Source organism: Chaetura pelagica, unplaced genomic scaffold (genome assembly GCF_000747805.2).
Source record: "Chaetura pelagica isolate M959 unplaced genomic scaffold, ChaPel_1.0 scaffold255, whole genome shotgun sequence".
Taxonomy (NCBI): domain Eukaryota; kingdom Metazoa; phylum Chordata; class Aves; order Apodiformes; family Apodidae; genus Chaetura; species Chaetura pelagica.
Genome location: NW_009953311.1, coordinates 819647 through 844390, shown reverse-complemented (window position 1 = coordinate 844390; position 24744 = coordinate 819647). Strand labels below are relative to the sequence as shown.

The following is a 24744-nucleotide window of genomic DNA, read 5'->3' as shown; positions in this document are numbered from 1 at the left end:
TAGAGCTCCTTAATGAGATGATGGCTAAGAGATTTCTGCAATGGTCACTAACATTGTGGGGAGGTGAAAGTGTTATATTGTTCTCATATGGACTATCCATAATTAGCAATAGTTCTGACAAGAGTTTGAGAGGATGCAGCAAAGACTTGTAAAGATCTGGATTCTACCAGCAATGAGATACATATTGACCTTTGTTGGAACTAGAGAAGTGGGGTTTTGGTTTGGCCACTTCAGAAAACTTAATTGCTAACTGAAAATCACCAGAGTATTTTTAACAGAACTTGTTCTTTGGGAACCTAAACTTTCAGCATCAAGAATTCTGCCTTTGCTAGCCAGCATTGCATACTTTTGATAATAAAATATAATGGATGCATTCATTTGTTTCATTATTTTCTTTTTTGCAAGTTATCATCCTCGCCAACATAATTTTAAGGCGTTTGTAATGTTCTAGGCTACATTAAATGATACCGTACTTTCTGTTTCTTTATTGATAACATTTCATAATTTTCACTGTGGAGTCCTCTTTTATTTAAAATATCAGAAGAAATAGTTTCTGTAAGACATACAAAAAGCATTGTTTTGGCAGTATATCACTGTCCCACAGGGGTCCTTGGGGCTGGTGGCCACAGAGTAACAGGAACAATACAATGCTGTAAGTGTGTGAACAGCCTTATTTCTGGATTTTTAAGCACATAAAAATAATGAAAGTTTAGCCTACCCGTGATGAAGCCTCACCAATTTTAGTTCCATTATGTACACAAATGAAGGTAGTACATGACATCATAAGTATCAGCTTACCACCTCATTGCAGCAAATCAACCACTGAAGCAGAAAGGGCATCAGAGACTCACAAATTAATTCCTCATCCAATTAATCCTTCAGTGAAGGAGAGCAAATCCCATTGGAATGTAAAGGGAGCTACTTACCCATTAGCACTGGAATGCTTTATCCTTACTTTTGACAACAGGATTTAGTTGTGGGTCTGTCTGTAATTCAGTTAATTTTCTTCATAGCAGCCTGTATGGTGCTATGCTTTGTATTTGTGATGAAGAAGTGGCAATAACACGCCAATGTTTTCCCTGTTGCTGAACAGTGCTTACACAGTGTGAAGGTTGCCTGTTTCTCACTCTGCTGACCCCAGGGAGTCAGCTAGGTGTAGGCAAGAGCATTGGAGGGGACAGGGCCAAAACACTGGACCCATACTATAATATAGCATATAATGTCATGTCCAACAGTAAAAGATGGGAGTGGAGGAAGGGATGGGAGGGAATTATGCGAGGTGACAGTTGCTCAGGGACTGACTAGGCACTGATCAACTCATAGTGAGTGATCACTTTTTCATCACTTACATGATTGCTTGTTTGTCTTTATTCACTTACTAAACTCTCTTCACCCTGATGTATGAGTGTTCTTCCTTTTCCTGTTTCAATTCTCTCCCCACCCTGCTGTGGCAGACTGGAGGCTGAGCAAGCCATGCAAGCCTTAGCTGCCTACAAGCATCAACCTGCAGCAAATGTATTTGCTAACTCTTAAGCCACCGAAATTTCTACCTCTCAGTACCATTAGTAGCTGGGGAACTAATGTAGACAAGGCATCTAGTGTCACCAACATCCTAGTCATCTTCTTGTCTGATTCTGTTCAGATTATGTGTGTAATTAGGAAACATTGAGCAGAATTGATTACAATAAAAATATCAGAAAAAATGTAACAATCTTTTTTGGCAGAGTGATGAATACAAGTGCAGCTGTCCTTTCTGACTTTCATGCCTTCTAAAACAATAGCTTTTCAAGCCTTTTACTCCTTTTACAGTTTCTAATATATATGTTAATGTTCACAATTTGGTTTGCCCCAGCATGCAGGTATGTAGGAGATGCATTAATTTTGACTTGTCATGTATAATGTCTCTCTAATCTGACCAAAGTATGCTACAGAATCTGCAGTCAATTGCCAGTAATTACTGTGGCTAAGATTACGAAAATTACTAGAAAAACTGAGTCTTACAACTGAATTTATTCAATAACAAACTCCAGACAATGTAGATGAGTGGGATATGGTTCCCTGATATCTGACTGTGGGGAGGAATCTTGCAGTTCTGTGTAATGGCTATTTTTTCATCTATACCTTCAAATAGTACTCAAGCAAACTTCTCAATTATAAGTAGCAATAATAAAATCATTGCCACTACAATGTTGTTAACTATGCTTAATGGCACTCAATTTTCAGTTCTATTTAAAAAAATGCAAATTAGGGTGTTAAACAGCTAACATCTATGTGTTTTCTAAGGAAAGGCAGTAAGAGCAGTAATAAAACCCATGGCTACCCTGGCAGTTTCACAATTAAGAAGATTCTATTTTTAAGTGGGAGCTGTAATGTCATAGTTGTTGCCTAAGATAGCATTTCTTCCTGGTATAAATTTTTAATTCATTATTTTTTAAAAAAATTAAATGAACCAGTGATTGAGTTCTACAATTTCTGCTGGGCAATCCAGAATAATAATAATGGTAATGCAACTTCACAATTTAGATAAGCCTGCATTAGAGCTCCTGGCAAGGTGTCAAACATAAAATAGAAATGAAGTTAAGAGTCCCCATTCAATGAAAGTGCAGACCCACTTGTATAAACTGGAGTGAAATGCAAAGCAAATTTTTGCACTGATCTGCAATGATCTGATAGCGGTTTCCTGTGGGTCAAGACAAATAGTCTTCTATTATTTTTTAACTTTTGATTGAAACACCTGAGCAAATGACTGGTGAAGACTTCCTGAACTCTTTTTGCATGACAAAGTTGAAAAACGTTTTTGTTTGTTTGTTTGTTTGCCAGTAGGGCTTAGAAAGACTCATAGAACCTGGCCCAGTAAAAATTCATTCCTTAACCAATGTTTGTGTGTTCAAATAAAAAATAATAATAATTAAGCATGCTGAGAGAAATTGCAAGTTACGGCCACAAACAAAAAATTAAAAAGGATAATTTTTAGAATCTGTGGGGTGAAGAATAGTAGTGTAATGTAAATGGGGGGAAAAATGTTTTCTTTTAGCAAAATATAGGCAGAAAAACATCAAGAAATTCTTGTGAGCTGAATGGTAAATAGAGGTACCTTCTAGAAAAAAAAAAAATGTAAGGTGAGGATCTACTGAAAAGGCTGAAAAGGAAATTAATGGGAAAAAAAAAGTGCAGTGAGCTGAACTGAAGATATTTTGGTAGATCAGAAATTCTGTAAAGAAGTATTTTGCTTCCTTTATTCATGTGAGCAGATAAGCTGAAATGTGGACTTTGGTCTCCCTAGGGATTTTGAGGAGTTTATCAAGTCAGAAACAGTCGACTTGCATCAGAGATGTCTAATGTCTCCTCTTCAAATGAGAAATATAAACAAAATTTTTCTTAGTGTATACAAGATTGAGCTGTTGGACAGATAATATTCAACACTAAATAACTCGCAAAGGTAAGAGATGAGTCTGCAATTCTTCAAAACTAGACTATATTTAAACTGAGAATGTGTTTTTTCTTCTTGGAAACCTTGATCTCAGCACATTGGGTGTCTTATTAATAGAAATTCTATTTCAGGTATTTACAAGTCATTTAAAACTGTTTTACTTGTAGTTTTCCCCTGTGAATTCTAGGAGATTGGATTAATGGTATGCACAAATGAAATCTTATACTGTGAGGTAGGGAGGGGACAAAAATAATCTCAAAAATAATCATATTAAAATATGTCTCAAAAGCACAGTTGTTTTCCTCTTAGAGACTTGCCATTTCAGAAATGTGAGAGAATGTCATGAGGTACAGAGATTTTATTAACAATTCTTTGAGAAGTTTCATGGATAGTTTGTGGGAAAAAAGTTCTGATATTGACTCACTATCCCATCCCAGCACAAAACCCTTGAGATCACATGAAAATGCTGTTCACTACTTCCTGTGTGGATATGGGAATATATTCTATTGGAAATTTTCAGTTATAGCAACTACTAATGTACTAGCACTATCTGACATACAACGACAGCCCTGCAGTTAGAGCCAGAACTGCAAACTCACCCAAAAGAGATTGCCAAAGAAAATTCCCCAGCTACATGCCTGCTCATGTTTTTTTTCTATTATTCCTGGAAAAAACAAACTTGTCAACTCTGAGACAGACCAAACCTTCATTTTCAGTTTTCTCAATTTTTGTTTACTGTCTTCTAATCCAAATTTGATCTGTTCAAGTTTATAGGTGGTTTTAGATAACAGTGTGATTTGGTGTATCTCCAAATGGATTCTTTCTTGTCTTTGATTCAGAATGCAGCACCTCCTTCTAAATCAGATAGAACAGGAACGTGAACTTCACTTCTTGCAGATACTGCAACAAAACTTCTTTTCACTTATAATTTTCTTATCCATTTTCTTATAATCTCCTATTCTCTCACACCTTTAAAGCCCTCTTTGATTCTCTTGAGATAATAAAAAATAGTTCTAACAAGGATCACCAGTTTAGTTTCTGCTGGATGTTTGTTGACCTAAACTTGGCTTCAATTCTGTCTGAAGATTCAAGACTGAACAGCATGACCATCACTGCCAACTTTGACCATCAGTCATTACACTCAAGCATGTTTTAGCTATGATATTTACCTACTTGCTGTTGTTTTGTATATAGAACACAAAAATGATGAGTACCTTAGCTCTTAACCTTTCCAGAGACCTTACCTTCTGATTTAGCATCCAGTCCTCACTCCTTGCTTAGACAGAGCTCCCAAACCAAACCCACATGGATTATCTTCACTGTGGAAGCAGCTAGATTCCTAAAGTCTGAGAAGTTTCATATTGAAGCAGCATCTACAAACTTCAGATTAGCCAAGACCTTTCATAACAATGCTTTATTAAAATAATGAACATTTCTGATACATATTAGTGTATATGTCTGTATGCGTATATAGTAGGTTAAATAAAAGCATCGTCTTTCGTAAACATACCACCTTACATGTCACAGAATAACAGAATCACAGAATATATGGGGTTGGAAGGGACCTCTGGAAATCATCTATCCCAACTCCCCTACCAGAGCAGGTTCATCTTCAGTAGATCACACAGATACATATTCAGGCAGGTTTTGAATGCCTTCAGAGATGGATCCTCCACAGCCTTTCTGGGCAGCGTGTTCCAATGCTTTGTTACCCTTACAGCAAAGAAGTTTTTGCTTATGTTTAGCTTGAACATCTTGTGTTCCAGTTTGTGACCATTGTTCCTCATCCTGTCACTGAACACCACTGAAAAGAGTCTAGCTCCAGCCTTCTTACACCCACCTTTTAGATATTATTTCTCCAGGCTGAACTGACCTAGCTCTCTCAGCCTTTCGTCACATAGTAGATGCTCCAGTCCCCCAGTCATCTTAGTGGCGCTGTGCTGGATGCTTTCCAATAGTTCCTTATCCTTCATGAACTGGGTAGCCCAGAACTGGATGCAGATGGGACCATACCAATGCAGAGTAAAGGGGGAGGAAAACCTCCCTCGACCTGCTTGCCACACTTCTTGATGCACCTTAGCATATCATTGGCCTTCTTGGCCACAAGGGCATATTGCTGGTTCACAGTCAGCCTGTCATCCACTAGAACTCACAGGCAATTTTTCACAGAGCTGCTTTCTAGCAGGTTATCAGCTAACCTGGACTGATACATGGGGTTATTCCTCCCTAGATGCACAATCTTACCAACAAAGAGAACATTATAAAAATTGAGATAAATAGTTCTCTGTGTTTATGCCATAACAAGGGTATTATTGCATTATTAATATGTTCGACATTATACTGTAGGACAGAAAATCATTAGGCAGTTTTAGAAAGTGGTGAACTGTTCAGTTACACTGAACAGCTATAGAACACTATTACTGAGATACAGATTTATTTTTTTTTCCAATAAATAGCTACAGTTACTATCTACAGCTAAACATATTTGTTAATGTGGTTATTCAGTGTCTCAAAAGGTAATATTCAAGTCCAGGTTCTCCAGATGGGTGTTTAGTACAGTCTTGCCAGCTTGTAAAAATTTCAGATTAGTTCACTGTTAAGAGCAGGACAGTGAGTGTCTGAGGCTGAGCCTACAGGAAACAATTTTCTAGTATTCACTGGCCCTTCCAGTCAAATATTTACATTAAAAAGCAGCAACAAAAACATTGAAAAGAAGTAACACCTTGGATATAAGCTAGAGGGATTAGCAAATTGGAGGAAAAGTAAATGAATAGGAATAACATGAAAGTTACTGATGAACAGAAATCACATTATCTAAACAAAATTGAAAGAACAATGATTGCTACTGGAAGCATTTTAAACTTTCTTCCTTGTTTCCCAAGAAAGGTGTAATATGGCCTCTACAGTAGCCTCTATAGAGAATTGGTTATGATAGAACAATCTAGTTTTGTACATTTATTCTGGAAACAGACTTTATTATGATTCATAATCACTTTTTCTTGGCAATCATGTTCAATAATTATGCATATTTAAAAAACAAACTAACTAACAAACTAACAAAAAACAACCAACACCACATTTATTAGCCTTTACCTGCCTCAGCTGCTAAGTAATGACTCCTAAAAACCTTATCTATAATGGTCTGAAACAGCCTCTGGAAGGGAACTATGTCCTTTTGCTTTTCTTCCACACAACCTAGTGGAAGGTTTATGTCCATTAAACTCACTGAATTATCAGAGTTCCACAGTCTAAGTGCCGACAAAACAGTTAGCATTTATTTTATGTCCAGCATCCCCAACTCGTGTCTTGTTTGGTTAGTATATTTAGGCAACAGGTTGAAACTATGAAATATATCTTAATGTCAGTGGGAAAAATTCTGTGTAAAATACGATGTTAGTAAATAAATCAAAAGCATTAGTGTTACTCTACTAAGAGAGTAGAAGAAGAGTAGAAAGGAGTAGAAAAGTCTAGCACTGATCACTGTGTTTCAGGATGCTCCCACTCTTCATGTTTTTCTTAGTTAAACCTATGATAACCATGAAGATGATTTCATCTCTTTTTTAAGCTGTTAGGTCTTGGTGTACATAAGGCATAGCAGTCATTGGGAAAGCTTAGGACCACTACAATTAAAGTTTGAGAAATTAGTACACCTGGGTGCATGGACTACAGGGGCCTCAAAATGGACCAAGCTTCTTCAGCTCTCAAACATACCACTGGTTATAGCAACACTATTCCTTATAAGACCAATAAATCCCTCTCAAGCCATTACAGTCTTTCAAAAAAGCTTTTTATATGGTAAGACCAGAAAACACAGGAGAGCTAAATACTAGAATTCTTGTTATGTAGATTGAAACAGCAGAAGTCAAAGTATGTAAACATTAGGAACTTCTTTCTCTAAAATCCCTGATGTCATGTTGAATATAGCAGTTTATTAAATGGAGGTCATTACTGTACTAATCATAAAATTCCAAAGGTGGATTTTATGCAACATTGTATTTTTTTTCCTTCCTTTCTAAAACAATATTATGTTTCAGTTCATCTTGTTTGAGATTTATAATTCTTTAATACTTTTATTTTTCTTAACCTGTAAGGAACATAAAACACCACTTGTTCTCAGAAAGAATTCTCCATCTACTGGAATACAAGCAATAACTGCCTCATAGTCAGATAACAAAAATGTGTCATTTTTTTCATGTTTGAGCCATGTATTGCATACAATTCTGCAAGTATAATTACAACCAGAAAGCTGTAAATGTCTGGAGGGAACTGTTCACTGGAAACAAGAGTGAAGTCAATTAGGAGTAAATTAATAAGAATATCCATCCTACAATATATTTAAATACCATAAATTTAAATAACTGATTATCTGGAACGAACTTACCCATTTCCACTGGGAGATGATTGATTTGATTTTTTGACAACTCCAGTACTCTCAGATCTTGAAATAATGCAATGTAAGCTGGAATGGTTTGTATCAATGTATGGTTCACATGCCATTCTTTCAGATATGTCTGTTCTTTCAGGGAATCTGGGAATTCCTTTTAATGAAATAAGAAAAGGTAAACAGAAAACATCCATTTTGTTCTACCATGTTTCTAAATATAGGGGAAAGATATTCCACAGCCAAAATTCAACACTTTGCCTTAATTTTCTTGATGCAAAACAGCATTTTGCCCAACCCTCATAGGATCTGTTTGCTTTTGAAGACCAGTCCTGCTGTCTGTCACCACATATTCATTTTTAAAAGCTAATGCAATAATTTTGCTCTTAATCTGAAATGTATCTGAAGCACTCAACCTGTTTTGTTTCTTCTCTATTATCTCTTTTTCCCAGCTGAAGTATTTTTTTAAAACACATTTCAGTGCTTTAATTCATGCATCAAGATGCAGTGAAATGCAACATGTGAACGTAAGAGTGGAGAACATGTAAATAGGGTTTGCCACAAAACAAAACAAAACAAAACAAAAAAGTGTGACTATATTCTTGTTTCAAAATTTGTTTGCCAAGATGGAACACAGTCCAAGGAATATAAATATTTCAGATAGGTTACACAGATACCACGTTTTGAAAGACTTTTTTCAAAGAAGTGACTACAATTCGTAAGTTATTTCAGCAATGTTTGAAAATATTTACTAGATTTCTTTAGGAAGACTAAAAATACTCCACATTTAAATCAGACCACAGCTGCAATTAATTCTTGCTTTTGTGTTGCAGAACTTCTTTTTTTAAGGATTCTATTATTGTTCCAAATACTTAACAAATAAATTGGCTTCTGAGTAACTTTTGGACTATTCTAGTTGTCCAAAATCTCAAATGTATAGTAGTTACAGAGACTGAAAGTTTTAAAGCCTTTAATTCTTAAAAAATGGATTTAGGTAGTGAATTCAGATGTACAAAATCTTTGTTTAAATTATGTCATCAAATTCTTTGAACTTGAAACAAACAAAAAACAATTCTTAAACTTGAATGTCCTATCATTTCAACTCCACTTATTAAAGCAGCACATAATCTACCATTCTATTTTGGCTTTTATATTACTGTGCGTTGTTAACAACTGGAATAATTAAACTGGATGAAGTGTTATCACTAGCTTTGCCACATAAAAAAAGATGTAAGAATTTCCACCTTTAATTCTCTTACAACTTCCAAATTTGCTTCTTTTGCAGTAAGCATATATGATACAGTAACAATTACTCAGGTTTTATACAGAGGACACAATCCACTTTTTTTCCTTCTAGATTTCATAAATCCCCCAAGACACTAACAGGAGTGATGCATTTTAATTGTTTTTTATTAATTCTGAACTTCTGAACTAGCACTAGTGCTACTTAGCAATACTTTAAATATGTAATTGCTGTTAAAGATATATTGGACTGTTGATCAGAAGCTGTTCTTTGTTTGGTTGTTCTTTTAAAATTTGCACATGCAGATACTATATAGATAGTTTTGCCTTGCTACCTGCTCTTCCATATTTGATACAGATTGTTTCAATTCTTACTTCACCTTCCCACTATGTGTATACTGCATTGTGATCCAACTTCTATATTTGTCAGTTTATGTCAGCTGAAAAATAAAATGCCTGAAATGCCTCAAGGTTTTTAATAAGAAGTCTCACCAGCTCTCTGGAATGGATTCTACTCCTCTGCATTCAGTGCTGCACATTTTTTATGCAGCAAAATAAAAGAACAAATAACAACTGAAAATTCAATTAGTATTGTCTTCCCCATCTTTACAGAAATGAAAATGCAGCACACAGGAGATTACATTTAGCTGAAGTGTTATAGATTCCACCGTAGGGAAGAATTCTTATTCACTGGGAAAACAGATGTAGAACGATCATGTCGGAGGGAAAAAGACGTCTGGGTAAGAGATATCATTTGTCACTCTAGTTCTTCATAGATCAGGTCTGCCTTTATCTTTCTACTGATCTACTAGGTTTTTGTACGTTGTTGTCACAATAGACAATCTCCATGCCTGTACTGGCAGATAAAGCAGTGAGCAGAGGGAAACACTTGCCCCTATGAAGGTGATAGCCTTGCTGTTCTTCTAGAATGAAGGGAGTATCCCAGAAACTCCCAACACATGGAAAACAGTGTAGCGCACAAAACACTCTCTCAGATTAAGATCAAACTCTTTCCTAGTTTTAGGGGGGAAAAAAAATCATGAAAAAAATAAAAAAAATATTACCTTTGTTCTAAGGGCAGTTTAAAACACCAAGATATTCTTGTGCATCAACTGAAATAAATTCATAAAATACTTAAAGAAAATAGAAAGAGGCTGCATTCTTCTGCCAATTGCTCTGACTTACTGTCTTTCTTGAGATTATTTCTTTATATCTTATAATCATTTTTACACTTTGCAACTGTAAGTTTGCAAATATGGATTTTTTAATATATATATAAAGATTTTTATTTTTTTTTGTGAAAAGACGTTTGACAATAAAGCAGAGAGAATAAATACAAATGTAGTAAATAATTTGCTCCATTTTTCTGTGAAAAATTATACACAAGAAGGTCCTGATTTACTGGTAAATAATTTTACCATCACTCATTCATTTACTTGTTATTCGCCTTTTACATTAAAGTTGTTTAAAGTAGACATGCATCAAAATCCTCTGCTTAGGTAAAGCAGTAGAACCAAGAACACCTCTGCTCTGTATTTGAGTGAATATCATCACCTTTCGTTTGTCAATATTGATATAAAAATTTAAAAATATGTTTTTCCTGATAATTTTCTAAAAATTATTCAAAATCCACTGATCCACTTGAGAATGAACATTCATTAGTTAGGAGAAGACATTAAACAAAGGGGAAAAACAGAGTTACAGTGAATTCATTGAAAAATTCATATGAATATTCATGGCATTATTTAACCACGGTTTGATTTTTGTTTTAATAACAGTGCCACTACTCTGAAGAACTAAATTAATTCAGCAGATACATGTTTACATCTACAGAGGATCTCAATTAAGTATTTCATCAGCTCTTCATCATTCTCTTCTAGGCAGATGATTCAAATATACAATTCAAGAGTATAACGTTTCATACAACTCTTTTTCATGGTGGTTTTGCCTGGAAAATGCTGAAATAAATAAAAAGTTTTTTTCTGAAAGATACCTTAGGAACCTCAGATTACTTGTGACACAGTCACCCATCTCATGCCTTTAAGTCCAAAGGGCTTTGTAAGCATAGGAGAATTAAAGCAACTCACTGATGTGGTAATATAACTGAGTTCTGTCAAATTTTTAATGAAGGGAAAGCCTGTCTGGTGTCATTCACTTTTTCTGATTGTTCTACTGTTACATACATTATATCACCTTGAGCAGTAGTCTCCTAACCATCATATGCTTTCATTCTTTCTCTGTATCATACATTTACTGTGACCTTGCCACACAATCATTGAGCCTCATTATCCGGCTCATCCAGATTAAAGTGAACTGCCTGTTTCACTAAGATACTGTGACATGGTTCAGATGCCTGCAGACAAGGATAAAATCAAACCTGCTTTCATTAGAGAAGATGAACAATCCTTCAAAATCATAGAATCATAGAATGGTTTGAGCTGGAAGAGAATTTAAAGATCATCTAGATCCAACCCCCCTGCATGTACAGTGACACCTCCCACTAGACCTGGTTGCTCAAAGCCCCATCCAGCCTGGCCTAGAGCAATTCCAGGAAGGCAGCATCCACAACTTCCCTGGAATACCTGTTCCAATGTGTCACCACCTTCACACTAAAGAATTTCCAACCTAAATGTCCCTCTTCCAGTTTTGATCCATTACTTCTTGTCCTCTCACTGCAAGCCTTTGCAAAAAGTCCCTCCTTAGCTTTCCTGTAGGCCTCCTTCAGGCATTGGAAGGCGTGCACTCAATGCTGATGTCACTGACAAAGATGTTAAATAGCACCAGTCCAAGGACCAACCTTTGAAGAACACCACTCATCACTGGTGTCCATCTGGACACTGAGCCATTGATCATAACATTTTGAGTGTGACCATCCAGCCAATTCCTCATCCACTGAATGGTCCATCTATTGAATTCATAATGCTCCAGTTTTGATACCAGCATATTTTACAGAAAAGTGTCAAAAACTTTGCACATGTCCAGGCAGGTGATGTCAGTTGCTCTTCCTTTGTCCACCAATGCTGTGACCCCATTGTAAAAGGTCACCAAATCAGTCAGGCAGGATTTTCCCTTGGTGAAGCCATTTTGGCTGTCACCAATCACCCCTTTGTTTTCCAACTGCCTCAGCAGAGCCTTTGGGAGGATCTGCTCCATGATCTTGCTAGGCACAGAGGTGAGACTGACTGGTCTATGGTTCCATGGGTCTTCCTTTTTTCTCTGCTTGAAAATGGGAGTTATGTTTCCCATTTTCCTTGTAAGTGGGACTTTTTCCACACTGCCAAGACTTTTCAAATATGATGAACACAGGCTTTGCTAATTCATCAGCCAGTTCCTTCAGGGCCCATAGACTTGTACATCTTCAGGTCCTTCAGATGGTCATGAACCTGCTCTTCACCTACAGTGGAGAGATCTTTCTTTTCACAGTCCATGCCTTCACCTTCTCTAACTGGGGTGGTGTAAGTTTGCCAGTGAAGACTGAGGCAAAGTAGTCAATGAGTAACTCAACCTTCTCTATGTCCTGTATGGCCAAGTCTCTAGTTTCCTTCCAAAGTGGGCCCACAGTTTCTCTTTTCTTCCTCTTATTGCTGACATACCTATAGAAACCTTTCTTGTTATTCTTAACATCCCTGGCCAGGTCCAATTTTATCTGTGCATTGGCCTTTCCTATGCAATCCCTTGCTTCTCTGACAACTTCTCTGTACTCCTTCCAGGACACCTCGCCCTGCTTCTGCTCTCTACATACACATTTAACTGTAACAAGGAATGCCTTGCTCATCCATGCAGGCCTCCAGGCTCTCCTGCCTGCCTTCCCCTTCACTTGGACAAATAGCTCCTGGGCATGGAGGAAATGATCCTTGAATATGGATCAGCTTTCCTGCATTCCCCTTTCCTCCAGGGCTTTGTCCCATGGTACCCTACCAAGCAGATCCTTGAGGAACATTGTCAGTCTCCAACAGCTAACAATGATTTTAAAAATGTGAGAATCCACTTGATAAATTTCTGAAGGAAACGTCTTTTCTCTTATTGCAGAAATGTCATTAATGTTTTAGGGATTATACCACATATCATACCACATACTCTGCTTTTTTAATCTCACTTACTACTTTCAAACCAAAGACAAAATCAGACATGACATTCTCTTCCCCTATTACTGTCTCACCAAAAAAAAGTGTACTTAGCCAAAATGAATTTACAGACAATTCAACCAAAGCTACACAGGCTACAAATATGCATATGAAATTATCTGTGGACATGTGACAGTTCTCTCAGTATATTAGGTAACTGGGACCTATGGTGTCAATTATGATTTAGGTTTTGTAATCTATTTTTTACACAAATATATTAATGAGTTGAACATTTGGAAGATGTAGCACTTCTTTCCCACTTCTCAAATGTCATTGGAATTATAATGTGTATTCATTATGTGGACATCCAGTGTTTCTTGTCACTGTAATTATTTTAACATAGCTAAGGAAAGATAAAGCTCATACAGCAAATACTAGATTAGACAAGTAGGTACAGAGTACTAGTGAAAGAAAGTAGGGCTTGATTTTACAGTACATGATTTGGAGGAATTGTTTTCTGTTTGTCCATAAATCCTTGTGGGTCACTATGTTTACTAGTTACCATTCACTTCTGGGCTAATTTTTTGAGACATGGAGTTTGAGTCTCTAGACATCAGAAGTCACAACAGTTTTTGAAGAGCATGGTCACAATAATTTAATGGCAATCTTCTGAACTACGATGATGTAAGTAGGCTTAGTATAAAACATTAATGCTTGAAAACCTTATACAGAGTGAGTTCCTCTGAATCTGAAGTCTTACGTAGCTTGGGTACCAGTTTGGCCATGCCTATCCAGGATGGTTAGCTTCTGTCTATGTATAGTGGCTGAAAATTGCAGTGGTGAGATAGATTTACATTTGTCTGTCAGACTTCTACCTGGAAAAGGAGGTGTGACAACAGCCTCAAGGTTCAGTGGTCTTTTCCTCCCTTTTTACATACCATCCAAATATTTATTACTGAAGTTGCTACATCCCTGCGTGGTGCATTTCTTTCAGATGGGAACAGTAATTAATTGATATTTGTATTTAAGAAAAAAAATGGTCTTATAAAACAAATAGGCTAGGTTTGTCAGAAGAGAATAAGCAACAGAAAAGTTTAGTTATGCAGCTTTCTCCTCCCTGACACACTGAAAATATTTGCAGTTGGTACTACATCAGTGTCTAAGGAGCTATAATTTTTTTATTATTTTTTTTTCTGAAGTACCTAAAAATTTTACAACTTAGGAAATTATGTAGTAAAAGACTACACATTTTTAACATCACTGTTAATATCAAAGGTTTCTGAAACAGAAGACATGTTAGGTCTACAGCAACCAAGCCTACCACATATATTATTTAGATCAGTTGACAAAACAGTGTCCTTACTAGAGCGGGTTGGAAACCAAGCTTTTCTATTTTCCTGAAATTTCATATACTTTATGTTTATTTAGAAAAGTAGGAAAGCCAGGAAAAAATGAAAACTGAAAAAGAAAATGCCTTCATATTCAAGATCAAATATGGGACGATGATTGTTTCAGGTCAATCAAAAGAATTGGTTTAGTAAACTTTAGCCACTATGTCAACTGATTTTTTAACTTGCATTTTCTGTAATGAAAATCTCGAAAATATATTTTAAACTATAAACTAAATAAAAGTAATAATTCTAATTTCACTTTCTCATTCATAAAGCACTCATTATTCAAAATACATTTCAGACAAAGCTTCAGCAACTCTAGAAAACTTCAGATCATCTCTAATACAGCTTTTGCTGAATTTAAAAACAGCCTTAATTCAGAGCTCAGTTCCAAACTGTGTTTCACATAAATGACAACATCAACTAAAAAGTGCCTTTTTTTTTTCAGCAAGATCATTGTGGATTGATGCTAATATTTGTTTGGATTTGAACAGAGACTGAGAAAAATATTATCACACCATTAAAGGAGGAAGACATCTCTGAGTAGTAGAAGACATCAACAAGCCAACAAAGCTGAATAATATTTTCATCTTTTATCCACTGGGAATGTCAGAGGAGGGCACCTTACTGCAATGTGATTGCTTATATCAAAATCTTTGAGAGGCCTAAGTTACATGTATCAATAGAGAATTTAATGTAAGTATATTTGAAAACCAAAATACGAGTTCACAATAAGACAGGAAATTATTTTTGTCACTTCTAACTCTGTGAAAAAGCATCAGTATCATATACATTGGCAAAAAGTTTTGCGGGATTAAAAGTTACAGTGCTAAGCTACCCAAGACCTTTAAAAATAAAAAAAAAATATTTTGCATTATATTTACCATCCATTGCTCTCCAGAAAGCTGAAAAATAAATTTGTTTCTTTCTTTCTTTGTTTCATTTGACAAATCATGCCTTCTCTGGAGCTGAGAAGTCTTTCCATAAGTGTCCAAGATCTTCTTATCTGTGTCTACAAAGCCATTCTTGAGGTATTTTGATTGAGGAATGCCTTTCTTCCGGCACTCTACTATGAAATTCCATTCCTGTTTTATCCTGAAATAGTGCCACAAAGGGGTTATGTGAATCTGCTTGCCCAATACAAAAAATAAATCTTAAAGCTTAATCCTTGTTTGCACAAATATTTAACAAAGTATAATTATTCAATTAAAGGTAATAATAACAACAACAACAACCTATTTTCCAGATTTACATGTAGAATTCAGATGAACAGGATCTAATCTACTGCATATAATACCGTGACACCCAGGGAATAACAGAAAAGTGGAGACTGAGTGCATTGTCACCAAAACCAGCATGAATTTGTCCTTTATTTCAATCAGGCAGGAAATGCATTATCACAGAACAAAATCAATTTAAGCAAAATATAAGAACCTGGTGATATATGCAACAGTTTTCAATTAAAAAAAAAAAAAAGTCATTTTTGCAAGCAAGAAGTTAGATATACTCCCTTTTCCCTGCCCTTTCTTGTTTAAATAAAATGATCTATTTTAATGTTTTACACATTATCTTCCAATACTGTCTAAGAAGTTGGAGGTAAAGGTCAAGGTTATCACATGCCAGCTAATTTTAGATTCCACTTTAGTGTAAGCTTAGGCTCACCTCCAGGACAAAATTTTACCCATGTAGCTTCAGGTGAAAATTCAATTTGCTGTAACTAAGCACTGACAAAATAATTTAGGAAATATTTATTTCAACTTAGTCAATTAAGGAACAGGTTGATTAACTGAAGTAAGCCCTCCTCATACCAAAGGAAGGCTCTGTAGAGCCCCTTGCATCATAAAACTGATCTCACACTTTAAATGCTATAGTCTTGTGCTACATGAGATTAACTTAGGTGATCTCTACCTTTTAGCAAAAATTTTAAGCTAAAGACTTGAAGAAAACTGGCAGGTGAAGCAGGTCACAAATTACAGTGCCCCCTAAAGAAAGTAAAAAATGGCATATCCTATAAAGAGATGCAAGTTCGTAAAATTCAAGTAGGAAGTAACAAAATCTGTACACATATTCCTATTTAAGCAAGGGATTTTTGCCAAAATGCTAGGGTGTTAAAACAAAGACATACAAAAGAGAATGTCTAGTTATAAGTCACATAAAATAAATCAGTTGCAATATTAGGTATAAGAGGCATCTTTTAAAGTTGGTGAAAATAAGTAATTTTTGGACACTCAACAAGGTACAAGATAGAAACTGAAGGGCAGAGTATATTTATAGGAACAAAGTAATGTAAGTTAAAAGCCAGAGTTGACTCATGTTATCAAAATGAAACATTAAGCATCAAAACTGCATGCTTAAATTGAAAGGTATAATTGAGACAGCTGTAAACTGCCCACCACAAACTGTGGCATTTACTGAAACCTCAGGGGATATTAGAGAGACTTGAAAGCAAAGAGCACAGCAACAGCAGGAGACTAGCGATAGGCATACACACAGCATACACACTGCAGACACTTCACACTTTTTGAAACTATGTATGGTGTTTATCAGAGAGTCTAATCTGAGAAACAATTAGAGGACCTGATTTAGCTTCAAGTAGCAGTACACTATACATGGGTCGCCAGGGAGCTACAGAAAGCCCCTTCTATAATAATGACCACTATGTACTCCCAAGGAACATCTTTATAAAGCAAGGAAAAGCATTTACAAATCTTTCAGAAGATGAACTACCTATAAAAGCAAAGCTGGTTAAAGTGAAGCTCATTGGCTAAAGTGCTGGCAGAGTGTGTGAAGACACCCCTGAGTAAGCACATTCTAACAAAACCGCAGTAAAGAACTCTTCATCACTCATTGCCAAAAATAGAAAAATCAAAAAAAGAAAAAGTGTCATTTATGTTTAAATGAAGAAATGAGAAGGCATTTTCAGGACTGAAAAAAAAATAAATAAAACAAACAAACAAACAGAAAAACAACAAAAAAAAACCAAAGTCAGTTCTTGTGGGTATGCAAGTTAAAAGGAAAAACATTTCCTGTACATCAGAAGGAGAAAACTAATGGATCAAGGTATGAAGGGAGCAGGAAAGAAATAAAGAAGTTACTGAGAGCTGCAGAAAAGTTCCTCAACCCTGGTTTCATTTTCACTAGAGAGATCAGTACACTCTTTGCAAGTAGGCATCTGGAAGACTTTCTAATATTTAAAATGTTAACAGAGGAGGTGTGAGAATGAAGTATATATTCAAAGTAAATGTCCTCATTTCTCCTAGTGTCTAACTGTGGACTACTTAACAACACAGCAAGCTGTGATACATAAATGAGCTGGGAAGGAAAAAACTGGACAGAGAACATGCCCAGCAAGACATTCAACTCAGAGAGCACCTAGAGGGGTACTAAAGCAGCTAGTACAGTCAAGAAAGAGTTCACCACCAGTCCACAACATCTCAAAATCATTCTGAAGCTCCTTGATATGACAAAGACATGAAAATAAATTTGAAAAGCCACAGCTCCTTAGCTCCTTTTGTGGTCCTTGAACACAATGCATCTAATACTTCTGGTTACAGAGCGAGACACCTAGGCAGCCCTACCACAGGTTATCCTTTCCAGCTGCAATATAGAAGTGCTTAGATGACAGAATATTCCATATTAGTAAACATGAAACTTGAGACACCTCTTTCAGATGCTTTGACACATAAGCTATTCTTTTTTTTTAGTGTTGATTTTGCCTATTCTATCTGTCATATGGACCCAAGAGACTACTAACACAACAAAGGACAGACAACATAATAACAAAAGATAACTAGAAAAGCTAGACAGTAACACTTTTGTATTCTATAAGAAAAATAAACAGGCCCAAACCTCCTACTCATCTTTTTTTCCAACACTAATCTACCTGTAAGTAGAGGTAATGAGGTATAAAAGCTCTGTATTGCTGTGTAATGTGGGTGTGAGGTGAAGAGAGCAGGGGGAAAAAAAGTTAATTTAATCATCAAGAAAGAGAACAACAAACTTAAAACATTAAAAGGAACTGAAAAGAACCAAAACTCCCTTTTTTTTTTTCTAAAACTTCTAATTCTAACTTTACTTATCACTGCTGTACTGCTGTTTCTCACATCCTGCTCCAGTCCTCCACATACAGCTTTTCCATCCCTCTGTGAAACTTAACTCTTCATTACTGCCTTCTTATTTCTACAGAATTCCTTATTTTCTATCAAAACAATAAACATTTTATCTCAGTGCAAAATTCAATGCACTGAAAAAGCTTGTCCCCAAAATGTTTTTTTTTTAATTCATTGCTCTTCACTCATGCACAAAAAAATGAATTACTCTTTCACTATAAGTTCTAAGAATGTTAGAAACTTAACAAACAGAAATAAGAGGTTGAAGAGTCTAACTGTTGATAAAAACTAAGACACTGAACTGCTCTACTACACCTCAGTGCTGTCTCTGTCTGGTAGACCCCAGGAACACAACAGCAGAAGGTTCAGATATAAAATTTTACTCTCTCACAACAAAGCATAGAGAAAATGGCAAGAAGGGACCTGACATTTTATTGATAACATGTACAAAGCACAGATCTCAGGAAGTCATGGTATATTGTTAGCCAAGTAAAATACAGTGCACATAACAACCACCACTGTTAAATAAATCAATCAGTGAAATACTGACTTCAGAAGACAGACATTAAAAATTAAATCTAATTAGAAACTCAACACTGATATCACGCACTGATGTGGAAATCCTGTGTTTTTTCTGCTTTACACATACATTAAATGATGACAACATGCTTTGTTAAGCTTTTAAAGAATGCCAGGCTAAGTACTATGTCCAAGCACACTTTGAACAGATGGAAATTGAATTAATAATGGAGCAACAAGCATGCGTAATTTTGTACACTACATCTCAAAATTAAAACCTGGTATATCCCAAGAGCAGGGAGTCTAACAATTTATAACTCCAGTTTGTATGTTTGGGTACACACTAACCGAATGAATCAGTATGAGCCTTCTTGGTCTGGAAGTGTGACATATATGAAGACAGTATGTATTGTTAAGCAAAGATTACAAAGCTGTAATTAGAGAGTTATATTTGAGATCAAACCAAAGAAATCTATTCCACTACATGGTTGTCACTGAGCTCTGTCATTTTTTAAAAATTTAGTTCATAGTACTTCTTAAAGTATATTTATTGAAAATAAAGAACATTTAAAGTCTTCCTTCAGTGACAATCCTCAAATAAAATATAATTACCACTACATTTATAATATCTGTATCCTATTGCATGAATTTTCAGGAAAGATAGGAAAGGCATCTAAACTAGTGTAGAAAAAAAAAAAATTAAATTAAAAAATAAAAGCCACGCAAATAAAATGAGCCTTGAAATACACAAATTTCTGGTCTTGGCACTTGAAAGGCTCCTGATAATACAGGAACACATTTTCACATATGATAAATACAAATAAATTGGTTACAAAATCACAGCTCTCCTGAAGTTTATGTCTTTTTACTACTGTTGAGTAATAAAATACTTTGATCCTCCTCTACTTTTTGATCAAACAAATGCAGTCATATTTAAGAAAAAACTGTCCTTTAAGTATTCAAAAATTAGGTGTTAGTCAAGCAAAGCTAAATTTAGGTAGGAGTGTGGACACAAAAATATTTTTTTTCTGGACAGAGGACCCAGTTAATATCTAAGGTTCCAATTCAGCTAGCTATTCCAGAATTTCCACTCCATACATGCAAATAGTCCAACTAATTTTAAAAAGGCAGATTGCGTGCTGCTTATGTTTGCCCCCAAAAAAAGCTGTATTTCATACTTTTGATCTGTAACACAAAAGCACACCTGTCACTACTGTAGACTGTAAATGGTTACTGTAGGCATTTAAAGGTTAATGAAGCTTTGGAACCGGCTGATCAGGGAGGTGATTGAATCATGATCCCTGAAGGTGTTTAAAAGTCTTGTAGATGTTACAGTGCTTAGGGACACGATTTTTTGGTGGACTTGGCAGTGTGCTAGGTTAACAGTTGGACTTGATGATCATAAAGGCCTTTTCCATCCAGAACAATTCTGTGATTCTGTGATATAGAGGAAATGTTAATTCTAGAAAACTATTTCCAATACATAGCTATTTTTTAGTAAGCTTTCAGGACATACAACTCAAATATGAAACAGGATCAGCAGGGAAGTGGAATATTCAAGTATTTCCATTTTCATTAGTGCTGAACTTGTCTTCAGGTAATAATTCCCAAAACATTACTTCACTATTGGAGTATATCTGCAGCAAAGAGATTTAACAACATGTAATTAACTGTTTGTATTATAAAAACAATCCTTTTGAGGATATGGATTTCTTTGCTTGGTATTTTACTCTCCCTGAAAAACACTAATCAAATTAACCTCGTGCAAAAAATTACTGTAGAATAAATTACATTACTGGACCCTTTGAAGGAGGAACCAGCTTGGAAAACAAGGAGTCTGCATTAATAGGGATTTCAGAGACATTCCAGTAAATGAGGAGTAGCTGGGTTTCTTTGGAGAGTTCTTCCTTATGCAGTTACCCACTGCTAGAATGTCTGATTAGGTCTTGAGGAAAAACTATGCTTCTTAAGTAAAGAAAAGAAGTTTCATTAGATGCCAATACACATGTAATCTAGGAAACTACAGAGAGACACAAAGTTAGTACTCCTGGGTGATGTTTAAATCAGAGTCATTATCCACACCAGATCATTAAATAATCCTATGAAATTTTTATTAGAGCAGCATAGTTAAATTGAAGCTCAGCTCAGCCTAACATTCCTGATGGACACTTAACACTTGTTTCTGAGATGGATTTAATTTCAGTCCCTCTGTCTGGATTTTCTATGGGTTGTAAAGGATTGCTGCTTAGCAGCAGTTTTTATCTTTCACCCCACTTACATGCATTTTATTAAATACAAAGTCTGTATTCACAAGTGTCTAAGAAAAAAGGCAAATAACTTAAATTGTTATTAGTGCTGCAGATCTACTTCTAACTTGTTGCCTGTTATTTGTATCTGGGGCTAAGGACTAGCAGTTTGAGTTTTATTCCTGATTTAAAATTGTTTTAATTAGGTATTGAGTGGAAGAAAAAAGATAATAATCACTAATGAAATCTTGGTTCAGGTACAAATAAAGTGAATAAACAGTGAAGTTTGGCAGAGAGATAGAGACAAATGATTTTATTTTTTTTTAAAGTCACTTTCTGCCTGTGGAGTGAAAGTTTTCTTTTGACTTTTAACATTCATGAAGTGCATTGGTCAGTAAAGTGATACATGCACATTTGACTAAGCAAAGTTTGAGAGGATAATTTCAGAGAAGAGACTCACAGAAGAGGTGACTGTTATCTTTGCTGTATGTTTGGTTGGTGGACAGTGGAGGTTGTGCCATTTCACAGGAAAGACTGGAATAGATAAATTGGGCAAATATATCCTGCATTTCCTCACTTGAATGCTTTATTTGTCAATCTTCAATGTTTACCTTACCTGCTTTTTACACGGATTAACGTGTTACAATCTTTTAAAAAATAACTAGCCATAAACTTTCACTTTCATTCCCTTTCTAACAAAAATGATAAATAGGAAAAAAAATGAATTAGTTCAATCATCATACCACATGAAGTTAGTCTGACAGCACTCAGAATTTCACAGTGCAAGATAAGATTGTTCACCACTACCAGAATCTAGAAGATGAAATATGAAACAATGCTATAAATGCAAACTTCTTTCTATAACACAGACTTTCATAAAAGTGCAGATAACCATGCAACAGTGCACATTTTTGGTAACAGCTTGTGTTTCAAATCCAATAGGAGATTTATAATGGGGTTTTTTTCTGATGAGACGGAGGACATGAAGTAAAATACTTCTGCACAACACTGTACTGTTTCTTTTTCTTTTATACTCGGTTGCTGGCTGATATGTTCCCTCTAGAAGCAGAGGCTCCTTGAACTGTGGTACTTCCACAGTCCCACAAAACCAGAGGGGAAAAAGGGGACTGAATTAGCTCCACTGAAAATAACCTGACACAAGTATCTAAGAGGCCAGAGATGATCCTTTCGCAACATTCTCAGCAAACTGATCTCCAGAATCTGCTCTCGTTGGCGATTGTTTTAACATCTGCTCTAAACCTGTAAATTCCCCAGATCTTTACAAGACCTCACCATCAATGCAAGCATAGTTCAAGGTTCACATTTATTGTGAGGTTTTCCTCTCAGAAAATCTTCAGTCAGAAGAGAGAAATATCTCACATGTGATTGCTTACTGACGCTGCTTGAATGAAATTACCTTGCTCCAAGGCAAGCAGAGTTCCCTAGGGGTTAGTTGGTAGTTTTTCCTCAAATAATACATACTACCTATTATCAGGTCACTTTACACAGCAACACAGCTGATGAGGAACTGCACAATCTCAAGGGCATCAGAGAATTATAACCTCTTCGAGAAAAACCTGATTTAAAAAAAAAAAAAAAGCTGCCACAGCAAGCCAGATTCCAAACTCGTCTGTTACACAAGTATTTTTGCAGAGAAACTCTATTAATTTGGGCCCTACTTGGGAATTCTCTCTGGCTGCTGGCAAAAGTAAATAGCTAGAATCTTAAATGCTGGCATGCAACCCTCAATTCAGGAAACTGCCTTCTTTGACTGTCTTTTTGGAATTATAATTTTGGGTCATGATCCCTTCCAAAATATTTTCTGGCTGTGACTTGACAGTAACTACTAGCATTGATTTCAACGGACTTAACTCACAGTGGTTACATTCCAATCTGAGTAGAATACCAGAATTTGGTCACACGTGGAACTCCCTAAAATAATGAAATTTATTTCTAAAGGGAAATACTATTTCTATTAAGCATTTAATTACAATTACAGTTTTATCTATACTTTCAAGTGAAGAACAAACAAAATCTTGTCCTGTTTCTGAACTGATTTTTGGAAACACTGAAAAACATTTAAGAAATAACTTGTAAGCTTACCTTTAGGACCTCACAAAATAAAGATAATTCTTCTTTTAACTGAATTTTGTATTTCATTGTTAATGTTTTTGTGACTTTGACCATTATTCGACCAGCTTTCACCATTTTAAAAGGCCTGAATCATAAGAATTAACATGAATGTTGCCATTCATTTCAATGGGTGAAATATTGATCATTCACATTCTGGAAACAAAGTCTAATGTGTTTCCTCCCTTTTTTCCAGGAGCTCTGAAAGAACGAGGGCTAACGGAAAATCAATCTGATTGCATGAAGACAAAGTACTACCTGCAGATAGGAAGCTAAAGGAAGAAAACAAAAATGCTTTGTGAATGCTGAAACTGTACTTGGAGCCTTTTACTTCTCTGTATCATACCCCAAATTCCCCATCTTCTGCTGGTGCGGGAAATTAACAGAATTACTTTAGACCTCATTAGTAGAAAAGAGCAGATTATGCAGTCAAGCTCCATTCTTTCAGCTGGAAGGGCGGTTACAGACAAATAACCACAAGAAAAATCAAAATGGGGTATGTATAGTTTTCACGGAACACTCAAGTCAGAATAACAAATTAAGCTTAACATATTTTACTGGCAAAAACCATGGCAGCTGAAATTAGCTACCTCAGAGCACATAAGGTTATCATCTTTCCCTCTTATAATCACTTAAGGAAAGGAGGCAAGAAATGGCTGAAACCAAATGAAAAAAAAATAAAATTAAATCCTCTGATAACATTTAGTATATAGCAATATTACTTGGTAATAATAATAGATTCAGTTAAAACAAACAGCAGAAAAGTTAACTTACTTTTCCAATGAGCTTTTTTCTAATCTTTCTTTTTCTTTCCTCTGACGTTCTTTGTTCTTCTTAACTCGAGTTTCCCACAGTCCTCTTATGACAGAAAAGTCAAATATTATCACCTGATGTCCCATACTGTTGACATTAACCCTCTCCTGCAAGAACAAATTATCATGAACACTTCAGGAATGTAATAATGAAAATAATAACAAAAACAATCACAACAATGAAAACAACAACAAAAACAACAATAATAATAATATCATGTTTCAATATATTTATTTAGGAAAAAAATCTTAAGTAATAAAAAGTATTAACAGAGTATGCTAATTAATGCTTGCTTAATTAATCTTGGGCTTTCTGCTTGCACTAATCAATGTAGTATACAATAGGCTACATAAAATCTACAGCAACAGGTAATTATTGATTTTATCTCTTCTAGCATTCCTTATACTTTTCCCTTTCCA

At 35.5% G+C, this 24744-nt stretch overlaps 1 protein-coding gene across 1 annotated transcript in view; it reads right to left on the bottom strand.

Annotated features, from left to right (window-relative positions):
- LRRC2 (leucine rich repeat containing 2) overlaps positions 1-24411 on the bottom strand; it is a 52844-nt gene extending 28433 nt beyond the window's left edge. Inside the window, exons 1-3 of the mRNA XM_009998069.1 lie at positions 24287-24411; positions 15393-15603; positions 7812-7968 (exon numbers count right to left, since the gene is read on the bottom strand). Coding sequence (XP_009996371.1) covers positions 7812-7968; positions 15393-15603; positions 24287-24411 — 493 coding nt within the window. The remainder of the gene's footprint in view (positions 1-7811; positions 7969-15392; positions 15604-24286) is intronic.
- Positions 24412-24744: the final 333 nt, after the last annotated feature.